Raw genomic sequence first — 25,688 nt, forward strand, 5'->3', positions numbered from 1 at the left:
CCGCCATGTAGCTGGAATATTGCCCAGTGTGGTGTAAAACTAAGTTTCCATACTGTGTCCCAGGCGACAGGTCCTGTCAGCTTAATCCGAGTGTGTCAGTCCATGGTTCATTTTCATAATGCTATAAAAATGGGAATAGCACCATCGAGATAACGTTTCTGTGGGCGGACGCTCAGTCCACTGGACAAAGGAGGCGGTCTCGCCTCAAAAGAGGTTCACATTTACTCAAATGGAGAGTTTTTGGTCTTTGGGGCGGTTTGATCATTTTGTGGTTGACACTTAAACAACCTGGTGAATAATTCTCTTCTCAATCCCCAGCTATGTTTGGATCATTGATGTTATTTTTGTTCAGCAGAGTAACAATATTATGTTGAATATGCTGTATATCTACGGTTGATGAACGAAACATAGCCAGGACCCATCGAAACGAGAACAGTTTTGATTGTGAAACCATTTTATTTAGACATGACAACAGAACAACTCCGGAGCTGGAACAGACTTACAAATCTCACAATCTTTACTTTCGTCAGGAAAGCAAGGTTACAGCTTCAATGTGAAGTCTTAGAGAATTCTGAGAAACCATACATGAACTTCCCAGACGGAGAGTAAATCCGTTACCAGCTGTTCAAAATAAAAAAGGTCAATGCATATATGAATGCATAAGTGAATTCTTGGATATTTACATAATCGCACCACATGACCATCGGATGACATGTAAGCTTTGGACAGTGTATAAAGCAGTCTTGTCTTGTCCGATCATGTCGTTTTCGACATGCCCTGTCTAAGCTGGGTCAGGTAGTAGTTGTCGGGGAAATACTTGTCCTTTCCGAAAATGAAATGTTTTTCCATGTTTGGAGAGAACATGGAGGCAGGTGGGCGACGACCGTAGACCTCGGCGACGGCTCTCGTCATGGCTGGCGTGTTGCCGCAGCAGAGGCCCACGAACTGGACGCCGATATCTTTGCATTCCTTGGCGAAATCAGTCACCTCCGCAACACTGCACAGTTGTGAGGACAAATCTGGGAAGGCCCTCTTGCCTGAAAATAGGATCATGTGTAAATGAATGAGTTGGGATTAGCTCTGGTGTGGAAATTACTTCAGTTATGTTCTGTTTATTGTTTAATGCCATGCTCAGCAATATTGAAAGTATATGGCAGAACTTGAAATAAGCTGATAAGTGCAAGGAGAATCGATCATTTAAAACAAAGGACAACTTGCATGTAACAGAGGATAGGATAGCGAAATGCCTTAGACACATGTTATGATATATTTGGATCTATATAAAATATAAGACTTATAGAAAATATAAATGCAAAAATCGTTTCATTAAAGAAACTAATTAATTGACTGATCAAGGGTCATCCTAAAGAATCACATAACTGCCATCTAAATTGTTTATTGAACTCGCAGATTACAACTGGTAATCGATTATTACGTGTGCTCAAACAATTTTAGGTCCGATTGATTGGCATGTATCAGCAAGTAATTCTCCTCTGAAGGATTTTCCCCATTTAATGCAGAAATACACATCAACATAGGCGAGTGGAAAACACTTACCTGTGTAGGGGTCAATGAGAGACTGCATAGTAGGAAAGTCAGGACATGTCCTGTAGGTGACAGGGAAGGCTGCGATCGGACCCTGAACAAAACAAGAAAGACTATTTCATTACGAACACATCCGTTGCTTTCCTCAAGGTCAGCTGATGCCGTCGGTTCCAAATGTATTCCCGTGCTCCAAATACTCAATAACATCCGGAAATTGGCCAACATATGATGTTTATCTCCTAACTGAAATATGAACTTAATTCAATTATAGACATACGCACACCTGTCGATGGAGATTAATTCAAAGTAATTAATTTCCTTTCACAAACCTATTATTAATACATACATTTCTGATTTTACCTGTTCTATAACCAGAATGTTTTACTAAACATCACTCCGTCTAATCTAATATCATTATGTTGTCAATCGCTGTGTGTTCGTCTCTGCTAATTGACAAGCCTTTGCAGTTGTCTATGACGGCTGCCAAATGCACGATAAAAAGGTACGATAAAAATCAGATATCATCAACATTGGATAGTGCTTCATAAATACGTCGATGTGGAAAGAGTTTTGACGCTTCTGTTTCATAAATACATCTGTTTCTGCTACTCTTAGTATAGCTTGTCTACACCGCTCCGACTCTACCCCAAACAATACAGGGAAATATGAAAGTATTGTCCTTGCCTGTCACTGCAGCAAGGAAATGTACCTTGTCCTACCTTGTTCTGCGTGGACTGAACTTACATGGCAGGGGGGGTGGCCTAGCGGTTAAACCAACGTCACGCCGACGACCTGGTTCGGTTCTTCACACGAATACAATGTGTGAATCCTATTTTTCGGTATACACTGTCTATTATTGCTAAAAGTGGTGTACAACCATATATACTCTCATTGACTGATTACCTTGCATGTCTTTCTCAGCTCTCGGAGCAGTGGTATGGTTGTAGCGGGTCCCCGACAACAGTTGTAGCCAACAACGTTGGCTCCTGCCTTTTCCAACTGGCGGCAGGCTTCAGCGTAGGGTATACCATCAAGTGTTTTGTCGGAAGCAATGGGGTTAATGTTGACAACTGACGGTTTACCTGTAAATAATCACATACTCCGAGTTAGATAATAGTTACTTAACACACAACTGGTGATGACCAATAAATGTAATACATGTATATTTATTTCTGCTGCATTTCTGGAACATTCCTGGAAAACATACTCCCTCACTCTCAATTGCTAGACCCTGACTGATACATTAGAATCACTGCAGTGACAGCATAGTATTTGAGATTGAGCATGGTGTATTTTCAACGGCTGAATAAATTCGCCGAGTGTTGTAACAACTGAAATCGTACATGTAGAAGATAAGTTAACTATTTTGTCACTTCAGTTTGAGTCAAATAATTGGTATTACTTCAGTGTCAGGGCAATAGATTTGTGGTAAATATCAAGTCTGTATGTTATAGCTCACTGGCTTCTCTTCTAGACTCACCTCGAAGTTAGACTAAAAACCTCGATAAATTAACACACATATTTCAGCATTACCTTGCCCGTACTTTTGGATGCACTCGAGAGCAAGTTTGGCTTCTCCAAGTTCCACAAAGGTTTCAGCAAGTATGAGGTCCACATCATACTCCACTGCCCACTCTATCTGTTCCTGTAGTGATAAGATGACCATATGGTAATATACACAAAATATCCAGTGCGTCGTCGTACGAATTGCTACTCTGGAGTTTGTCATCGTCAACCTGATTTGTTTGACTGACTACGACAGACACCTTTATGACATTGTGACATGTGGCGGTCATATGAAATGTAAGATAACGGTGAAAACATGACGCTAGAGTTGGTTCTCGTCAACTTGTAACTGCTGTTAGAGACACTTGGTTACTTGACTGACTGCGACAGACACAGTTACGAGGGGATGTCAATAAGTTTTGAGCCTTGCATAGAAAAACACAAAATATTGGTATGAACCACATTTATTTTTCAACATAGTCCCCTTGTGAGTCAAGACACTTGTTCCATCTTTTCTGCCAGTCGCTGATGCCATCTCTGTAGAAGGCGCCATTTTGGTCCTCAAACCAAGCCTCAGTAGCAGCAATAAGCTCATTATCATCCTGAAATCTACGAACACGCAGGTATTTTTTGAGATCTGGGAACAGATGGTAATCACTTGGTGCCAGGTCTGGAGAGTAGGGGGGATGCAGCAAGATTTCGTACCCGCATGGATTCTTGTTTGCTCTCAGGATCATAGTGGTGGAGCCAGGTTTCATCACAGGTTACTAGCCTAAAGAGAAAATCCTCTGGATTCTTCTTGTATCTGGTTAGCATGGAGTTGCTTATGGTGACCCTTGTTTGCTTCATTTCATCTGGAAGCATTCTTGGCACCCATCTTGCGCACACCTTAGACATGACGAGATGTTCATGAAGAATTGTCTCGATGGATCCGAGGACAGCTCGTTATGATGAACATAAGGATTAGGTTGGAAATGTTACCTATTTAGTGGTATTAGTATTAAATTTTGTAGTCGAAGTTGTAGCAGCAGCAGCAGCAGCAGCAGTAGTAGTAGTAGTAGTAGTAGTAGTAGTAGTAGTAGTAGTTGCAGAGTTTTAGTAGTGGGTGCAGATGTGGTCGTACTAAAAGTAGTAGTAATGGTAGTGGTAGTAGTGGTGGGGTGGTGGTGGTTGTGATGATAGTCGTTGTTCTAGTAGTAGCAGCAGGAGCAGCAGCAGCAGTAGGAGGAGGAGAAAGAGGAGTAGTAGGACGACGCAGCTCTATTCAGCTCCATTATATCAACCATACTGCGAGACGAACAACGAGTTCAGTAATTAAAACCAGTCGTACTTGATACAAAGGGTCTACAAACCTTAAATATGGCCTCGGTCTGTTCAATATGTTCCTGCTTGTTTTGCCTGTACCTAGTGGTGTTGCAGATGTTCCCTGCCAACAGACCCCCCGACTCGTCAGCAACTTCCTTGGCAATTTCTAGAGCTTTCTTGTTCAGCCTCTCCAGGAGATGTTCCTTGCCGACCAGCTTCAGCTTCTCCCGGTGCCCATAGTACTGAAGCCATTAATAGTTAATCAGAAATAAAAAATACATGATGCATACGAGCAGCAACATATCTTTTGTCAATAGCCTGTCAGTGTGAAAACGAGAGAAAAGGTTTCTTACTTTCATAAGACCACTTTGTGTAATTAGTGGTACGTCGGGTAGCCACGTATTAAAAGCGGTTAGTGGTTAAAGCGCTCGCTCGTCACGCCAAAGACCCGGGTTCAATTCCCCACATAGGGGACAATGTGTGAAACCCGCTTCTGCTGTTTCCCGTCATGATATTGGTGTAATACTGCTAGAAGTTGCGTAAAAGTAAACTCACTCACTGTGTTCTAAATGCAGAAAATATTCTTTTACGATATTTGATAAAGTGGAAAGTGACAACGTTGAAATTGGAAATAACAGAAATCCATTAATGAACTATCATTTATATTTCAAGGTAAATGTCATAATCCTTTTAGGAACATTTGTATATTACATGTATGTGTGTATTGTATTATATTATATAATAATCAAAAAACAACTTACAGTAAAAGCTAGAACGACTTCACTTCCAGCGTGGACGAACTCCTCACTCAGACTCTTGACAAGGTGCGGATAGTCTAGAACCACCTCTGGAACCCACGGTCCTGCAGAGAGGTAGCCCCTCCTCTCAAACTCAAACACAAACCCTTCGGCCATGATGACATCACCGCCATTCTCCAAACGCTCCAAAAAACCTTGAAACAAAACAAATTTCCCTTGTAAGTTCATGATATGTTATCTATCATGATATGCAAACATTCTTCATTGACAAACATGTAGTCAGCATACTTGTCAGAGATAAAATGAAATATAAATGGCAACACACAACGCATGAATCTGGTACATTGTATTCTCATGTCAGTTGTCAGTGGTAGGGTTCGTGTTGTCATTCAGCAGCAAACATCATCTATTCTGCGTTATGGAAGAACATTTACACTCAAAGACATGAGGATCAGGAGAACTGGTACCATTAAGGTATATGTTGGTATTCATTTGATTTACCAAAAGTTGGTTACTGAAAACAAAAAGGCACTGATCGCTAAAGCTGCTAATACAAAGTATAGCATTGCCTTGAATGGTGAACACAGTCCACATTAACGCGGTGCGCCTAGAGTTGAATAGTCCCCAGGGAGGTTGGTAATACAATGTGCCGTTTGAGATTGACATCCAATGATCGAGGGAGGAACGCACGACCTTTGAGCAACTGAACTAAGCGAGATATTTGGACTCTATACAAACATTTCAGATTAAGGTAATCATGATAATAATGATGATAATATATTAACAGATAAATATGACAATTTAACAGCGTTCAAATCACGCTTTGGGAAAATCTTTACTCTGAAACCAGAATTAGTACTGGTTGATAATGATTTGATGAGCACATGCCTCTGATGAAGTCACAGTCAGACAATGTACTCTGCTTTTAAATCTCTTATGATTAAGGAAAAGTCTATAGAGCGCATGTTTTGTGCACCAGTATTTCTATTACAATTATGCTATTTACACGAGCGAATTTTTGCTTACCTTTCTTCGACATTGTTGTGAGTGAACCTTCACACGTTGGTCAGATGAAGGTTATAACAACCCTGGCTCCACTTATATACACACCATGCATGTCACTCAAACAACCTGATGGAGGCGGGGCTGTTCATGCCATCTGCGTTTCAGCAATGCTATCCGGATCAGTCAGGTTCCATTTAACCAATCGGGTATAGCGCATTTACATTCGCTGTCAGATAATATCAGTCTAAAACCTGGGAGGCTCACATCGGTACAGAGTGACATTATTCTCATACGCAGTGGATGCTGATATGACATAATGATGTTTATTGCGATGAATGAAGAATAAAACATGAAATACATGCGAACGCCAAAATATTATCGAGTAGATTGATAACTTGGTTACAGGGAATGCTGGGGACATCTACACGAAGATTTAAATATCAAGTTCTTGCATATATTCGCAGAAAAAAATTCATTCTTATCGAGTCACTAAAGTATGCTTGAATGTGTCGAAAGGTAGATTGCATCGTGACAAATGACGCTTCACTTATGTGATTCCTTATTTTATTTTGCACCATACTTACGTGATGTTTTTAGGCCGCTCGGTCAGAATGCCCCCACCTTTTCGCGGGCACCTGTTATTAACTCCATTTTATTGTGATTGTCATAACCAAACGTCCATGATATATTCACAATTGTACTGGCGACTCTGATCACTATCCACCTTAAGCATAGGTTTCACATGGATGTGAGAAGGTGCTCTGTCGCTATTATTTATGTGATGTATGTTCCAGATGACACCAGGTAAGATGGCATGAGGCTTATAGGTGTCTGACGGCCCTCTATCTTCATCTCAAAGCTACCCTGTTCTGTCAGCAATGACTAGGTACCTGGTGGTATGTTAACTGATAATATAGTTGTCCTGGTTAATATTGTTAGCGTTTTAAGCATAGGCTTTGTATGTGGGTGGTAGGGCAATGTCAGTACACACATCATTATTTATTTATTTTAAAAGTGATCAAACCTTCCGTTTCTAGAACCAATCTTCACGCAAACACGATCGTACCTGACATACAGTAACACACATTTTCGAAAACACCTGATGTCATCGTTGATTCTCTGTAGTCCACATTTAACAGTTTAACAGTTATTTTGTCCTTTGCATCAATTGTATTGTTTTTCCTGCTGGTGAGACTGAATATTTTTAACAACTTTATATTTGCGACAACATGCAGCACGAAGATGTCTCATTCGTACAAAGCCCTGGTTCACTTATCAACGTTCGAGCCGGCACGCTTATGACACATGCACTGACACAATTCATTAGGACTCGTGATTCTGTATAAACAGCTGCAGTCATGTAATATATAGGTAAAAAAATTAACATGATGATTACATCTGACACCCTTTCATCTTCACAGGGCAGAGTGCCACATAAACAAGTTCAGTTCGTAATGCCCCATGATTCGACGCAATGCTCGATTTTTTAATGGATGAAATCAGGGTCTATATCTCGTGACCTTTGACCTGAACAGTTAGACTGGTTCTTACCAGAGTTGCTATCGCTGCGCTATCACTTGTGGCACTTGAGATTACTTTTTCATGTAACATTGCAATAACATTTTAATTTAGTCAAGGTGTACCGTCATTACAGAGGAACATTCAGTTCCATGTTTTCAGATGTTTCGTGTTCGTGATATAATTACAAAAGTAATATTAAAACAGAAAAATATATCGGTATATTTTAATTGCTTGGTTGGAATATGTTATTGATTCACTTTTTAGCTGCTGTTTGACATTTTGGTTATAATTGATCGAAATGAAAGCCCTTACTGTTTGAATGAAGGGTCACACGAGATAGTGAAAATAGCAGCAGGAAAAAGTATTATTGTTCAGTCTGAACATTCTCGTGTTGTACAGGTTAGAAATACTTCCTCTGACCGGAAACTAGAGGGAGAAAGTATTACATGCGTGTTATTGTTCAGTGTGTATATTCACGTTTAGTAGTTTCGAAATTATTCCTGCCTGTCTATCACACACAAACACATACACACACACACACACACACACACACACACACACACACACACACACACACACACACACACACACACACACACACACACATCCTTTAGTTGCAATCCAGTTTATCCAATACAATGTTCCCCACATCCCGCACATGTTAAAACATATACATAACAGTTTTGCTGCTGCAGTTCATTTTGGTTTTCACAGTAAATAGTTTGTCATCACAATATGTAAATTTGCAGTATTCGGTTATGGCTGAACAAGTTCCACATCTAGCTGTGTGACATTTTGTTACACTGACAGTGTTTGTATCTTGTGAAGATTTAGATAGACACAGGATTCAGAGTACAAATCAAACCGGGATGTAACATTTTACTGGAGAAACTGGATTTTGTAGGTAAAGGATCTGGTCACTGTACACAAAGACAGCAAATCTGAGATCCTAATGAGCGATGTATAAATATAAGCAAACACAATCATGAATGCTTAACTGGCCAGTTTATTATCTCTCCATGTTATCAATTGTTTAACAATGACAAACAAATGAGGATGGAAAAAGAACAAGTGTTCACAAAGCTGTTTGAACCTAAGCTCCTAAGCTCCTTCTAATTATTACGTCAAAACCACGATGACCTCACAAACGCATCCCTACTGTTATCCATGGCTGCTTTTTTCGTCTCCCGCTATTGTCACTTACCGTAACATCACGCTCATGATGATGTCATATCTTTTACAGTTGTGCGTCGCCTATGACGACACTCAGTTTTCATTAACCATCTGAAGAACTGTTAAACGGAGAAAGATCTTGTAGAGATATGAGGGAAGTTTGGTAAGAAGAAATATCTGGACTCATCTTATATGTACATCGGGGCATACATACACACGCCCCACCCCCACCCTGAGAATACACATAATATTTGAAACTTCAGGAAATCAGCTTTTGTGTACCGTGATTTCACATGTAGAAAGATTTTCTAGTGGATTCTTGTTCCATCACATATTTTCTCACCCGACAGCATGGCTTCTTTTATGAACTAATGTTCCGAAAATAAAATCCAATACTTGACGGTGGATTCCATCAAGACCTTTATCCAGTCACAGCATACTCTCCTCAGCTAATAGCAACAATAAAACCTGACGTCGCATTAAAGTTTTAATTTTAATGAATCACTCTTATTATACAAGCGGCTTTACATACGTTGTCATGAAATATGGACACTATGACTTGTCTCATTCACCAAAAACTAACTTTTTCTTCTGCATCCATTGACGTGCGTACCAAGCAGTGTATCGTTTGTTTATTCATAACTGTGATTTCTAATTATATCGTGACAAGGATCCGGTTACAGCATTGATTCGTTATCTAATAGCAACATTAAACTCTATTAATACATCACGTTATTAATTTGAACGAATCGCCCGGTGAAATGTGGTCATACATTACTGCGTATTACTACTCCTGAACACGTGGCAGTCATAAGTACTGGTTGGCCATCTCGCCATTGAGTCCGCACACAACGACACAAAACGGTCAATTTTGTCATTGCACCTGCTGCATAGAGCAACCACTGCCAATATTGCCAATATTCCTACTCTGTGACAATACTGCCCTTCCTTTTTTCACTGCTGGTAGATGGTAGATTGGTGTGAAATATTACTTTTATGACATTGGCAGGATGCTCTTACCATATATATTGAGTTGGGCATTTTGTTTACAAAGGGCAGCAGACGCAAAACAAATATTGACACAAATACAATGTAAACATATTTTCGTCACCGTGGCGGATGTTGCCGTTCAGCTAGGTTCCAGTTCCTAAAACAAATTCATTAGAGGCCTGACTGAAGCGGAAACAATCATTTATTTTAATCCACAACAACACACCCACACACCAACACACCCGCACACCCACACACTCACACATCCACACCCACACACACCCACACACCCACACATCCACACACCCACACATCCACACACCCACACATCCACACGCCCACACGCCCACACGCCCACACGCCCACACGCCCACACTCCCACACATCCACACACCCACTCACCCACACACCCACACACCCACACATCCACACACACACTCATCCACACACACACTCATCCACACATCCACACATCCACACACCCACACACCCACTCACCCACGCCCACACGCCCACACGCCCACACGCCCACACACCCACACATCCACACACCCACTCATCCACACACCCACTCATCCACACACCCACACATCCACACACCCACACACCCACACACCCACACACCCACACATCCACACATCCACACACCCACTCATCCACACATCCACACACCCACACATCCACACACCCACTCATCCACACACCCACACATCCACCCACCCACACATCCACACACCCACACACAGTGACACATTTGTTTACGCACGTGTGTGCGCGCGCTCGCGTTAGTGCAGGTGTGCCTGTGCAAAACAAAACATCGGTATATTGATGGATGTGACGATTTGCGCCATTCACACGTCGCTTTGCGTTCCCATAAGGGATAGTCTTTAGAGTAACTCCTCTTTATTATATTCATCATGGTTTACCGACACAAATACAGAGAGATAGACAGACAGTTTAATTAAGTCTCATCTTATACCTTTAATTAAGTCTCACCTTATGTGATATTAGTAAAAGCACAAGATGTTCTTGTACAATTGAGGAAGACTATTATATATATATATACATTTACAACAATACTTTTGTTCGCATGAAAGTGAAATATATTTCTGTGAGACATCATACATGAATACATACATGCATGCATGCTTCCATCCATCTCCACATACATGCATCCATCGCTGCATACATACATACATACATACATACATACATACATACATACATACATACATACATACATACATACATACATACATACATACATACATACATACATACATACATACACATATACACACATACACACATACAACACGACCGAACGAACGATAAAGATATATCAGCATAAAATCTATAGCCATCAGATTCTCTTCTTAGCTCACATCACTCACTGTATGCGAGGGAACTAACTCGCGCCTTCTTAAGAATTAACCTGAGAATTGACCTGACACGTTTTTACCTGCTACTCAACCTTCGAGTAGACGTTGGAGAGCGAGTGAGCGGCTGTAGGTTGATATAAACAACGCTTATCTGAGTAATTGCGGGAACGGTCTGTATCGGGCAGTTAGAACCAGCCCTTACTTGCATCACCTGGCATGATAAGACAAAGATAAACATGTTTCTCTGTGATGACATTTTAAGTGCATTACTGCGACTCATTCATTCACAGACACACTCAATACAGTGCATGTTTGTATATGTTTGTAAAGTCAGAAATACATGACTTATAATTAATGATGCTGTAAAAACCTCTGACGGTTGGTTAGGATTATCGAAGTAATTATTTTGTTTGTTCGTGTCTGAATGGTGGTGGTGTGGATGTGCGGGGATGTTTTTGCATGTGTAGTGTGGGTGTGCATTTGTATGTAAGGTGTGGGTGTGCGGGTGTGTATTTGTACGTGTGGTGCGGGTGTGTATTTGTACGTGTGGTGCGGGTGTGTATTTGTATGTGTGATGTGGGTGTGTATTTGTATGTATCGTGTGGGTGTGCATTTGTATGTGTGATGCTTGTGTGTAATTGTATGTATAGTGTGGGTGTGTGTTTGTATGTCTGATGTGGGTGTGTATTTGTATGTCTGATGTGGGTATGTATTTGTATATATGGTGTTGGTTTATATTTGTATAAACGGTGTGGGCGTGTATTTGTTTGTCTGGTGTGGGTGTGTATTGTATGTGCGGTGTGTGATGTGTTGTGTGTGGTGCTTGCGCGTGTGTGGACGCGCGGTGGTTTATTTGTGTGTCTGGTATGGGTATGAGGGGGTGAGTCGAATGGGCCGCGATTACCTTCATAAACTTACCTTGCATATGTATGTAAGTGTGTGTGCATCATGCCAGTGGTTGCTTATTGTGATATTGTACCGGATCGAATCGTTTGTGTGTAGGTAACACAGTGTGTTTGTCTATCTCTCCGTGTTCATGTGTTTATGTCTGCTGTGGTGCATCTGTCTTTGTTCGCCTATGTGTGCCTGTAGCTCTGTGCATGCCTACCTCAGTACCTGTGTCTGTGTCTGCGTCTATGTGTCCGCGTGTCTCAACATGTGTGAGTGTGGATATCAAGGTGTCTGTGTATAATCTACACGTATATGTATCTTTGTGACATTGTGTGTCCGCGTGCAAGAATATGTGTGGTGTGTTTATGTCTCTCTGTGTTTGTCTATGTGTATGTGTGTGCCTGTGTGAGTGTGTATATCTTCTTCATTTCTGCGTGTGTTAACGCCCATGTTAATGTGTCTATTTAAATACGACTGCATGTGTTTGTATGGTCATGTGTGTGTGTTTGTGTGCGTGTGTGTTTGTGTGAGAGAGAGAGGGAGCAGGGGCTGATGAGGAGGGAGGGGGCATGTGATTTTGCCTGCAGCTGTGTGTACGTTCGTTCTTGTATGTGTGTATGTATGTATGTATGTATGTATGTATGTATGTATGTATGTATGTATGTATGTATGTATGTATGTATGTATGTATGTATGTATGTATGTATGTATGCTTCGTCTTTGTATGTGCATCTCACTGTGTACATTCTGCACCTGAGATGCTTGTATGGTTTGATTATTCGTAGATGTATGTATGTACGTGAATGTGCACTAGTGACCTGACTGTTTGCCTTTATTGGTTTTGTTTTCAAATGAATTCAGTTTTGCTGTAAGCAAAATTCTGTGGAACATTGACGAATAACAGTAAATGGGTTCACAGCACTATTGTTTTCTCCTGTGTTTTTGGTCGGTTTATGGCGGCTGTCTGTAAATAATCGATCATCTTACGACAAGCATGTTTTGAACAAGATCATTTATAATTCTATCAAGATCATCACGAATCTCGGCGTTATCAGGTTTTGAACATGCATATTTTCCATTACAAAATGCTAATAACAGCAGACACTGGCCTGCCCGATATATCATGCTATGTCTTATGCCTTCGAGATAAACAGCTAATCATGTTGCATACAGCTGTCTATTTCATTGATTAGAAACAAGAACAATGACGGTGGAATGTTCATTGTGCATGTAGCTGATTTCGTTCTAAATGTCTTTAACAGAAGAACCATTTGAATCTACTTCGATTTTAACACATTATCAAACAGCTACAGTTTGTTCAGCTTGGCATGAGCGACTCTGGTCTACTCTTGACCCTGAAGGTAAAACGACAGGTCGAGTTAACTTAATTACACAGGGGATTAGAGAATGGTATTGATTTTGCTTTCGTGCGGGACATGAACACAAGGGTTCGTTTCAGAACTTGTTCCTGAAACAACACTTTTGAATACGGCAATCATTTTATGTTTTAACTGAATTGTTTATACAGTCATATGACATCTATTTTGGTTTCCTAACTTTACAACGTGAAGAAGTCAGTTATTTTCATGATCACATTCCTATTCACGCTATCGTCCCCTGTATCCAGTTCAATTTTTACTGGAAACACCAGTTGCTGCTATTGTTCACTGCCTAAAAGGTTAAAATGGAAACATTTAAACCACTTGTAACTTCTTGATTGAAGAAAGTTAGGACACTGCTGACGAGAACGAACGGCCCTGTCAAATGGCAATCTTGCCTCGGCTGTTCGGACATGTTGACAATAAACTGACAAAGGTGCACCCCTTAAAAATAATAGACCCACCAGTTTTGACACGGTCACGCAATGCATTTAATTTAGCATCACTTGATTAGGTCAAGATGAACAAGATTGATTTACGTTCTCAAGATATTCTTATGACGAGCTTTGGATATTGTAGAATATCGTTTACCCCGCAACGTTGAATGGAAGCGTTAACAGTTTGACATTATAAGTGAAGAATTATTTTCAGAAATAAACAATTCAAAATGAGTCAGACTCAGAGGCTGAGCCGTGTGATGGCTTGTGATAGCAGAAGTTCCAGCCACCTCTGGTTGTCACAAGCATCGCTGTAGATCTGTTTACCCCAAGAATATTTACGTTGTTTGTAAATCAGAGGTCACTGTGTTTATGTCAAGGCATTTAAGTCAATCTTCATTGGTGTACAGGTAGGGTGGGTAGCAACAGCAGGTTAGCCGAGCAACGTCAGGATATACGCCCCTTGAACCCGCTTAGACTAGCTAGATTTGCCTGCTCTCATACCTAGTATATGACCGGAGAGCAGAAGAAATGCATTCATTGCGGTAAGATAAGCAGAATGTCGAACACAGGCAAACGTCCGTACTTCGACTATATAGTGATTGGTTGTGGAGGCATTGGAAGTGGCGCTGTCTACTGGCTCTCGAAAAGATCACGATCTGGTAAATAGTGATACAATTTTTATTCTTTTCTTATTCTTCAACGGGTTATTCACTCAATTAAATGCATGCACTCACCGATTTTGTATAGTCTTTACTGATTTTATATGGTCCTTACAAATCTGATAGTATTTTACCCCTATTGATTCTATTTTGGCGGATAATCGAGACTGGGTTTTATTGACGTTGATGAATTAAACTCTAAAGGTGTTACAGACAATGTTAAATAGTTGAGACTCTTTTCTGCAGTGACTAGTAAACGTATTATACGATATCATTTTGTTTGCAGTACTAGTATCATAGTGCATGTCTAGAGAATACTAAATGCCCCGTGTAATACTATAATTTTGAAACGAGTGAATGAAGATATATGCCATTCACGAGTCTCATAAATATGGTATTACGGGACATCGGTTAGTATCATATGTATTACTCACCCAATATTAGCAAAACAGTGTCACAGAATAAAAGTTACACAAAGAGTGCATTTTACAGCCATATCAGGGGGCACGCGTATGAATATATTTCATTTATGATTGTCAACATTAGTCTACTTAATCTGATTTTTTAGAAATATACAAGGGGTACGAAAAAGGGACTAAATGACTTCAAACGACATTTTTTTCATAAATCCGGTTACGCGCAACCGAGCAACCGTTAAAGATCCAGTCTTCGAGATTTGTTGTGAATGAGAGCCCACATTTTGTTTTGATCACGTTACTTTGGTCATGTGACCGAATGCAAATTGTTCTGGCACCAGTCGATGTTATTACACAATGTGTAATAACATTTATTAAACAGATCTTCAACGGATGATTAATAAAATTCCGGAAATTCATAACATTTTGGCATTCCGAAAAACTATGATAACACAAATTTGCAATTCAAATGGAGTCTTGGAGACCTGCATTATCCGCACATTGCACGTTATTATCCTGGACAACTCACCCTGCCTGGGAGTCTCTAGTCGCTAGTGACCTTTCCCACTGGGTACCCATTTTCTGCTGGGTGAACCGAAGCAATTTTGAACAGACTCGTTTTGCCTGAGGTGAGACCACATATATCGCATGTGCTTCTTAGTGGGCCAGGACTAGAAACTCTCAGGAGTTGTGCTGCCAAAGGAGGTCACCCATCAAATGACTCTACAACTGATTTGTGACTTGAACTCAATGTACAGGACCACACAGCACGTTCCAAACCTAGTACAATGCAGGCGTATTACATGAACCGATCACAGCATCAAATCCACGATGTCACAACTTGGCATGAGTAATACAACATGGCTATTGTGCGAAGTAATGCTAAACCAGGCCCTACCAGACCCAAACAGTAAAACAAAATTGAAATGTGCGCCCGACGAGCGGGCTAAATTATTTGACAAATCGTATGACTTTTTGCCATGTCTCGGTTCAATGGTTGTAAACTCGACAGAGTTAGTAGTGGTGAATTTAGTTTTACACCGCAAACAGCAATATTCCAGCTATATGGTGGCGATCTGTAAATTATCGATTTAGGACCAGACAATCCAGTGACCGATATCATGAGCATCTGGGACGTGTTTCATTAGAAACTTGAACAGTGAACATAATGTACGTGTTTATTGGTTAATAGTCTATATTTATTCATTAATGAAATACCCCTTTAAATTGGCATTAAGTTCAAATCAGTAAATTCATGTTATTTTGTGTTGTAGTCCTGGGATTGGAGCAGTTTAAGCTTGGTCATGATAATGGTGGTTCACAAGATCTCTCAAGGATCATGTAAGTAATCCATCCATCCATCCATCCATCCAAAATATGATGGGTTTAAAACCTATCAATTCATCATTTACGTCAGCCTATTAAAGAAACAGTATGATTATGGATGACGTCACATGGCCTAAAAAGCCTGTCCCTCTGTTTCAGCCGACTGACATATCATGAGGACAAATACACCAGATTGACTCCACACACGTTCCCGGCGTAAGATCTTTCTTTCATTCAATTGCTTGATGCACGTACAACTGTGTCCGGAAATTAATTCAAAATTTTAAGGTATATCAGTTTTGTGAACAGCTGAGGCCTGTCGCCCTAATGACGGAACTGGGCTCCGTTTCACAGAGCTCTCGTGGCGCTACGACTACCGCAGATCAGTGTTGCCTTATAGGAGGTGGGAATGCTACGGGAAAGTTACGAACTCTTATGTTTTCGAGAACTTGTATCCGAAATGTGTGAGGAGCTACTGAGAAGCTATCAGTCACTGGATTGTCTCATCCGGGTTCGGTTACCTACAGGCCGTCAACATATAGCTTTTTATTGGTGACAGTCGTGAATAGGTTCGCTGAGTATGTGGTCGAATAATATAACGCTAGAATGGCGCCTTGAACACTATGGTTACCTGAAGTTTTAAACACCGATGCTGCATTAATGTTCATGCCACTGTTGATAATGGTTTAAATCACCTGATTGTCTGGGCCAGACTCAATTACTAAGATATCACAGTAAATTAAGCTTGAATATTAAAAGTACGTTGATTGCATTAAAACACAAGCAAAGCAAACACTTCCGCTGTCGATGTTGACACGACTGTTCGTACGTATGTGTATGCTAATTTTGACACTGGAATATATGCTAAATTTTGACACTGTTGACACTACTTTTGATGCTAATGTTGTCACTAGTATAGATGCTAATGTTGACACCGTTGACACTTCTTTTGATTCTAATTTTTTACACTAGTATAGATGCTAATATTGACACCGTTGACACTACTTTTGATGCTAATGCTGATACTAATGCATTTGCTAACGCTGACACTAATATAGATGCTAATGTTGACACCTAAGCTGATGTTGGTACTAATGCTAACGCTGACACTAATGTAGATGCTTATGCTGACACTTATGTAGATGCCGATACCGGTTCAGTAATGATGTTGACATCAAAGCTTAAGCTATTATGGACACCTGTTGTAATGTTGATTCTAATGTTAACACATTTACTGATGCCAGTGTTAACAGTAAGCTAATGTTGCGGGTAATGTTAACAGATATCCTGATGCTAATAGTGACACCAGTTCTAATGGTGATGCTGATGTTGATACTGATGCTAATGTTGCTGCTATTGTCGACACAAATGCCAATGAAGATGTTAATGTTGACACTTATGCTAATGTTGCTGCTATTGTCGACACCAATGCCAATGAAGATGTTAATGTTGACATTGATGCTAATGTTGCTGCTATTGTCGACACCAATACCAATGAAGATGTTAATGTTGACACTAATGCTAATGTTACTGCTATTGTCGACAGCAATACCAATGAAGATGTTAATGTTGACACTAATGCTAATGTTGCTGCTATTGTTGACACTAATGCTAATGTTACTGCTATTGTTGACACTGATGCTAATGTTGCTGCTATTGTCGACACCAATGCCAATGAAAATGTTAATGTTGACACTAATGCTAATGTTGCTGCTATTGTTGACACTAATGCTAATGTTGCTGCTATTGGTGACACTGATGCTAATGTTGCTGCTATTGGTGACACTGGTGCTAATGTTGCTGCTATTGTTGACACCAATACCAATGAAGATGTTAATGTTGACACTAATGCTAATGTTGCTGCTATTGTTGACACTAATGCTAATGTTGCTGCTATTGGTGACACTGATGCTAATGTTGCTGCTATTGGTGACACTGGTGCTAATGTTGCTACTATTGTCGACACCAATGCCAATGAAGATGTTAATGTTGACACTAATGCTAATGTTACTGCTATTGTCGACAGCAATACCAATGAGGATGTTAATGTTGACACTAATGCTAATGTTGCTGCTATTGTTGACACTAATGCTAATGTTGCTGCTATTGGTGACACTGATGCTAATGTTGCTGCTATTGTTGACACTGGTGCTAATGTTGCTGCTATTGTCGACACCAATACCAATGAAGATGTTAATGTTGACACTAATGCTAATGTTGCTGCTATTGTTGACACTGATGCTAATGTTGCTGCTATTGTCGACACCAATGCCAATGAAGATGTTAATGTTGACACTAATGCTAATGTTACTGCTATTGTCGACAGCAATACCAATGAAGATGTTAATGTTGACACTAATGCTAATGTTGCTGCTATTGTTGACACTAATGCTAATGTTGCTGCTATTGGTGACACTGATGCTAATGTTGCTGCTATTGTTGACACTGGTGCTAATGTTGCTGCTATTGTCGACACCAATACCAATGAAGATGTTAATGTTGACACTAATGCTAATGTTGCTGCTATTGTTGACACTAATGCTAATGTTACTGCTATTGATGACACTGATGCTAATGTTGCTGCTATTGTCGACACCAATGCCAATGAAGATGTTAATGTTGACACTAATGCTAATGTTGCTGCTATTGTTGACACTAATGCTAATGTTGCTGCTATTGTTGACACTGATGCTAATGTTGCTGCTATTGTCGACACCAATGCCAATGAAGATGTTAATGTTGACACTAATGCTAATGTTACTGCTATTGTTAACACTGATGCTAATGTTGCTGCTATTGTCGACACCAATGCCAATGAAGATGTTAATGTTGACACTTATGCTAATGTTGCTGCTATTGTCGACACCAATGCCAATGAAGATGTTAATGTTGACACTTATGCTAATGTTGCTGCTATTGTTGACACCAATGCCAATGAAGATGTTAATGTTGACACTTATGCTAATGTTGCTGCTATTGTCGACACCAATGCCAATGAAGATGTTAATGTTGACACTTATGCTAATGTTGCTGCTATTGTTGACACCAATGCCAATGAAGATGTTAATGTTGACACTAATGCTAATATTGCTCCTAATGTTGACAGATGGGAGGCAGTAGAGAAGGATTCTGGGCTCCAGGTGGTGTTCAAGACACCTAGTCTTCAGCTAGCCAGACGAGGGGAGGCAGACCACATCATGAACGTGTACGCCGAGTCGATGGACAGAACCAATATAAAGTAGGACATCGACCAAACCACCTGCTCATATATGTTGAAAATTAATGTCATGACGGTGCCATCTCACTTGGCCGATTGTCCTTTATCTAGCAGATAACACACATCTGTCTTTCCCTATCCTTGCATATCGATTTTTTTCTCACTTTCTCTTGGGTCCTATATTGCACAAAGCGCTACGACCATTGTAAGTCTACATACAGTATGAGAGTTACGGTGGCTTTATACGGTAACATACGTTTGTGCAACGAAGTCATGTTTTTTGTATTGGTATTACACGGAAGGTCGTTTAGTACTCACTATTAATACTTGGTACGTGTGTTGTATCTTGTTTTGTTGACATAATCATATTGTATTTGGATATTCGGCCCCCAAAGCTACAGGTTTCAATAAATATTAATAAATAAACACTGAAATATCATTTTCTAATTGAAATTACAAATGTTCTAATTCATTTTTATCTGTAACCTGTCTTATGGCTTTTTAACACGTGATCTGTGTTTCACTCGCCTAGTAGTAACAGCGTTCGCTCTCCAAGCCGAAGACCCAGTCTCTATTCCCCACGTGGTGTACATTGAGAACACATCAGATAGGCTTACCACATAGCACCCATATGGAGAAGCGAACCCGGCTGCTCGCATGACAAGCGAACTCTTAAACCACTGGACTACCTACCGTCCCTATTTCAAATGAATTATGTTCAACCCACATTAGATTATTTTGTGAACCTTGCACACCATACTTAGCTATATTTCACTCTCAAAACTGAAATAATAACTTGTAAAATTCTAAGAAAATATTGCATATGTCATTTTACACGTTCAGTGTTCTGTGAGATGTATTGCATCTCAACAGGTACCAGAAGCTAAACAACAGACAGGTGATGGAACGGTATCCACAGTTCCGTCTTGGTCCTGACATCGTAGGGCTGCTGCAAGAGAACGCCGGCATCGTTGACGCTGCTCTCGCCAATGCGGTCCACATCCAACTGGCCCGCGGGAATGGAGCTACAATCTTGGAAAATTGTCCGGCGACGAGGATAGGTCGAGCCAGCAATGGCAACGTTGTGGTAAGGTCACATCAAAACACCCCATATAGTTGTCTGGGATTCCCCATGTGGTAGTCCTCAGCAGCCCATGCAGACTAATGTGAGTAAGAGGCGACTAATGTGGTCAGGCTCGGTGACTTGGTTGACACATGTCATCGTATACCACTTGATCACTGGATCGTCTGGTCATTATTTACAGACCGTAGCCATATAGCTCGAGTATTGCTGAGTGCGGTGTTAAACAAGACACAAACAAACAAACAAGACATTGTCTGTTCTGGTTGTTTTCCGGTTTGTTTACATCACACCCCATGTGTATCAGTGCTACCTATGGACCTGTGACTATCCGGGTCTTCAATCACCCTTGCTTGTCGTAAAAGACGACTACCGGGATGAGGTGGTCAGGTGCGCTGACTTTGCTGTCATACGTCATCGTACCCAAATTGCGTAGGTCGATACTCATGCTGTTGATCACTGGATTGTCAGGTTCAAACTTGATTATTTAAAGACCGACCCCATATAACAGGAATCTTGCTGGGTGCGGCGTAAAACATAAGTCATTCACTCACTATGCTATTTATGCTTGGCCGTTGTAGGTGTACACAACGAAGGGCACCTTCGAGTGCAAGAGGATTGTTGTCACTGCTGGAGGCTGGCTCAACTCAGTGCTGGGAACCATCGGAGTGCACATACCCGTCACCGTCACCCAGGAGCAAGTGTCGTACCTTGGCACACCCCACATGAAGGACTTTACCATAGACAAGTAAGTGTCCGACCTTCGGGTAGTGAGTGAGTTTAGTTTTAAGCCGCTCGTTTTGGATTATTCCCGCTAGATCACGGCATGGAACACTAGAAACGGGCTCAATACATTGTGCCCATGTTGGGAGTCGAATCCGTGTTTTCGGCGTGACGGGCGAACGCTTTCACGATTAGAGTACTCCACCGCCCCCGGCGTTCACGTAACATGCAGGGTCATCCGGTTTTGCTCATTTAATATGCCAGGATACCGTTGAACAAAAAGCCCTTAGATCGTAACTTCCAAACTTTAATATAGACTTACGACTGTTGTCGCTGATGGTGCCTTGTAGAACGGCAAGCAATCGGTTCTGGACAGGACAAGTCTGTGAGTGATATTATGTGCATCGAACTGGGACACGATGATAGGCAGCTGTGTTGTTTAACGCCACACTCAGAAATATATTCTACCAATATGTCAGCAGTGATCAATATCATCATGATGATCTACTGGTATACGATGACATGTGTCAATCAAGCCAGCGAGCCTGACCACCCGATCCTGTTAGTTGCCTCTTACAAACGTGACTTGCTGATGACCAATTCTAATCGGGATCTTCACGAGGAACACAGTGACGCTCACTATCGACTCGGTCGCCTCTCTAAAACCATTTATGGGATATTCCTGAACCAGTAACAGCACAGCAGACAAGTGGATCTGGCATACGCACTCAGCGCATGGTTACGTCCCCTCGTGGCGACAGGATGTTCAATCCCAAATTCGAACTGATTATGATCCTTACAGTGACAGACGTCTGGGTGCAGTCGTCGCATTAGCTTTTAACAAAGTTTAATTTCTCCAACATCAACGCCAGAAAGGTCTCACCAGTTATGACATTATTCTTGAAGGTTCCCCGTGTGGTACTACCATCTCCCTACCTACGACATCTACTCCCTCCCCATCCACGGCAACTCGGGGACTAAGATTGGAATAGATGCAGGGGGTCCGGCTGTTACAGCCAACACCAGAACGTTTGACCCCGACCCTGCCAGAGAGAAGGTCTGCACTGACCTTGTGAAAGACATCTGTCCGAAGGTAACTGGATCACATCCAGATACGTCTTATTATTAACATGTTATTAATAACTTGTTATTACGGATGCTATCATTGTAAGATATCTATATAGTGTATATAAACATGTACATGTCACTAGTACATGCTGAAGGTTCTGACATGTTTTCCTCGACCACTTGGTCTCAGTCTCAACGGCACATCATTATCAGTCTCAACTCAATGGGGAAAATGTTATTCCTAACATTGCAAAATTTTCTGTATTCCTTGTAACAAATGCACAGATAAAATGCATTCATTAACTAATTCATATCTTAGGTGTTCGCATAATTCGCAATACAGAGTTGCTTCCCTTAGATATGTCCACATATGCAATCAGCATGAACCAGTTTTATTGCCTTGTATACTGTTGGCTGGCTCTGTGCAAATATCATAAAAGCCTAAAATTTGTTTTTCCTCGAAACAATTTCTACCAATGTCTGTAATACGATGAGGCGAATTCTCTTTGATTGTTAACACTATTTCATACCGTGGCTTCTCTCAGGCTTGTGAACGTTGATCCTCCATCTTTGGGCTTCCGTCGTGAAGGAACTGAAATATGTGTTTATTTTTCTTCTGCGTTTCTTTGATTACAGGGATACTTGTTATTGTTATAGGAAAGTTGAATTAATCACTGATGAGTGTAATGCCGTAGGGGAATTGCTTAAGCTATACAGTGACCCCACAATCTCACCTCTGTTATCTTAACTTGGCAGTAATACTAGGACATACCACCTTATAGCAAGAAATTATTTAATTTACTGCTGCATTTATACTTTAAGTTTTTACTTTGCTGCAGAAGTTTTACGTTCAGTTTGATATTATTTACATTACTACTGAATTATCACGTTCAATTTGATATTTTATTTGTACTTTACTACTCACTATTTACTGTCAGTTTGATATTTTTTTACTTTACTACTGAATATTTACTTTCAGTTTAATGGCCCTCTGCTGTATACAAAAACATGTCTTTACACCATGCCCCCCGACCGGAGCTTCGTTATTGATACATGCGCTCACAAGGGGTACCCGGATGTAATTGTTTGCTGCGGGGCTGGACACGCTTTCAAGTAATGTCTTATAACTCGGTTTATAACTTAAATAATAATATAACTGAGTAGTGCACGTGGTATCATTACAATCTACCACCATCATCAGCGGCGGGGTGGGCTAGTGGTTACAGTGTTTGGTAGCCACGTTGGCGACATGGGTTCGATTCTCCACTTGGATACAATGTGTGAAACCCATTTAAGATATTGCTCGGATATTGCTAAAAGAGGTGTAAAACCATATTCACTCACATTTTTAATCAGGTATATATCACCTCAGTCGAAATGGTTTCATTGCTAATTATTGCCAACCATCGTGGTAACAACTCTCAGATACAAACTGTGTAACAGAATAACGTATTTTGCAGATTCTCTTGCCTGTTTGGCAAGATTCTCAGTGAGCTGGCATTAGACGGCAAAACACAATATCCTATCGAGGAATTTAACATCCTCAGAGATGCAATCCAAAACCCGAATGCAAAGAACATTTTCTACTTGGGATCCGACGTTGAAGCTAAGTTATAAGTCTCCAAGTCTTCAAGTCTTCAAATCTTCAAGTCTTCGGATAGTGTCTTCCAAAGGAGCTGGTGTATATAGGTGACAAGTGGATATCAACACCGTTGTGTTATGGCTTTCTGTCCTGAGCCTTCTGAAAGAATAACATATAACAGTGACGTTTCTGTGCATTCTGAATATATGTGAAACATCGAGAACATGTACCTTATGTAGATATAATGATTGATGCATCCTCAGCTGTATTGTGTCATGTATTAAAGCTAATATATTTCTACTTTGTCAAAAGTTTTTTTGTTTATGTTTGATGGGACACTGTAATATCCAGAACAAATATCTTTCAGCGTTTCCTTTCACACGATGCATTTATTTAAATTGGATAGTGCCTAAATGTAATGATCTTAAAACGTCTTTCCTTCGCCTGCCGTGAGTATTTTGAAAAACAGACCAAGGATTTTATCACTGGACACACACGTTACGTCCAGAATGGGGTCGGGTTTTTATGTAATTACAATATTCCCAGAAACTGTTTTGGCAAATATCTAGTACATGTTTATAAACTATGGCAGCTTTTCTTACATGAATATTTTGAGATATAATTCTCTTGCAGTCAAAGCGTCTTTTCCATATTTCAATATAATGTGAGGTTTCCTTGCCATACAAGACACTACTGAAAGCGTCTAGGTACACTACCGATCAAAGTTTGTTGGAAATCGTCTGACAGCATATCTCAATATTTATACACTTCTTTCTTCATATCCTCAATATTTCTACGTCCTTGTTTGGTTTAGTCTTTCCTTCATTAGTCCCAACACATTCTCAACGGGGTCTAGATCTGGTCTGTGGCTGGGACAGTGTAAAACTTTAATATTTTCGTCAGACAGTGTTCGGGATGTTGGAAGGAGGTGACCGTGTAATTATAAGATGTCGACATATCGTTCCTTCGTAAAATTTCCAGTAAAATCACACAACTGTGTCACTCCAAGTGATAATATTCCTGTTTTGGGCGTTGATAGGTTTCACTATATCTTTTGTCCACATTGTCACACAGTTTGGATAACAAACACACAGAAGTTTCATCTGAAAAGAAAACAGCATCCCATTCTTGATGTTCGTGAGCCCAACACAGGTCTAAACGTCTTTGTTTCTGTGCATCTTTCATTTTTCTTGTTCTTGTCTAAGGATTTCATTGCATATCTGAGGAGTTCCTCTGTTAATCATCTCATTTCTGATATTCTCAGCGATTTTTAATTTCCGCTTCTCAAAATCTGGTCAAGCCTCCGGCTTTCCGTAGCACTGGACGTCCATGGTCTCCATATCCCTGACTGAACAATCTTCACAATTCTGTATCCTGTAGGAAGAGGTATGTCAGCTACCAGGTACCTCTTTCGCATCAGTCACACACCTTGGTTTTCAAATCATCTAGAACCAAATTTCCTTTCTCTTCTGCTTTCAAATCTGCCGTGTCAGCACAGAAAGCCCTCTTCTACACCAGGGGACATAACTGTTTATATAGTTTTGTTCATTCCTAAGCCTACACAAGAGTTTCCTCTCATACAGAGTACTTTACTACATAACGCAACAACTATTTTGAAGGTATTCTTGTAAAGTATCTGAATACTTAGGATAAGAAACCTACTTTTGTTTTAATATGTAGCCAGTGATAGTTGCAGAAAGTAACTAATCTCTCAAATTTTC

General features: G+C 40.5%; 2 protein-coding genes across 2 annotated transcripts; one reads left to right on the forward strand and one right to left on the reverse strand.

Moving 5' to 3' along the window:
• Positions 1 to 436: 436 nt before the first annotated feature.
• On the reverse strand, positions 437 to 6,250 carry LOC137287244 (betaine--homocysteine S-methyltransferase 1-like). The gene is made up of 7 exons (XM_067819471.1): positions 6,141 to 6,250; positions 5,118 to 5,308; positions 4,404 to 4,598; positions 3,079 to 3,190; positions 2,449 to 2,627; positions 1,558 to 1,639; positions 437 to 1,037 (listed from the first exon to the last, which is right to left on the reverse strand). The coding sequence occupies exons 1-7, from the start codon at positions 6,151 to 6,153 to the stop codon at positions 757 to 759; spliced, it is 1,053 nt and encodes a 350-aa protein (XP_067675572.1). The 5' UTR covers positions 6,154 to 6,250; the 3' UTR covers positions 437 to 756.
• Positions 6,251 to 14,376: 8,126 nt separating this feature from the next.
• Positions 14,377 to 24,278, forward strand: LOC137286987 (monomeric sarcosine oxidase-like). Its single transcript, XM_067819059.1, has 9 exons — positions 14,377 to 14,554; positions 16,245 to 16,311; positions 16,456 to 16,512; positions 19,403 to 19,534; positions 20,387 to 20,600; positions 21,176 to 21,342; positions 22,224 to 22,410; positions 23,365 to 23,498; positions 23,846 to 24,278. Exons 1-9 carry the CDS (start codon positions 14,404 to 14,406, stop codon positions 24,000 to 24,002), a joined length of 1,266 nt encoding a protein of 421 aa, XP_067675160.1. The 5' UTR covers positions 14,377 to 14,403; the 3' UTR covers positions 24,003 to 24,278.
• Positions 24,279 to 25,688: the final 1,410 nt, after the last annotated feature.

This window comes from Haliotis asinina, chromosome 6, assembly GCF_037392515.1.
Source record: "Haliotis asinina isolate JCU_RB_2024 chromosome 6, JCU_Hal_asi_v2, whole genome shotgun sequence".
Taxonomy (NCBI): domain Eukaryota; kingdom Metazoa; phylum Mollusca; class Gastropoda; order Lepetellida; family Haliotidae; genus Haliotis; species Haliotis asinina.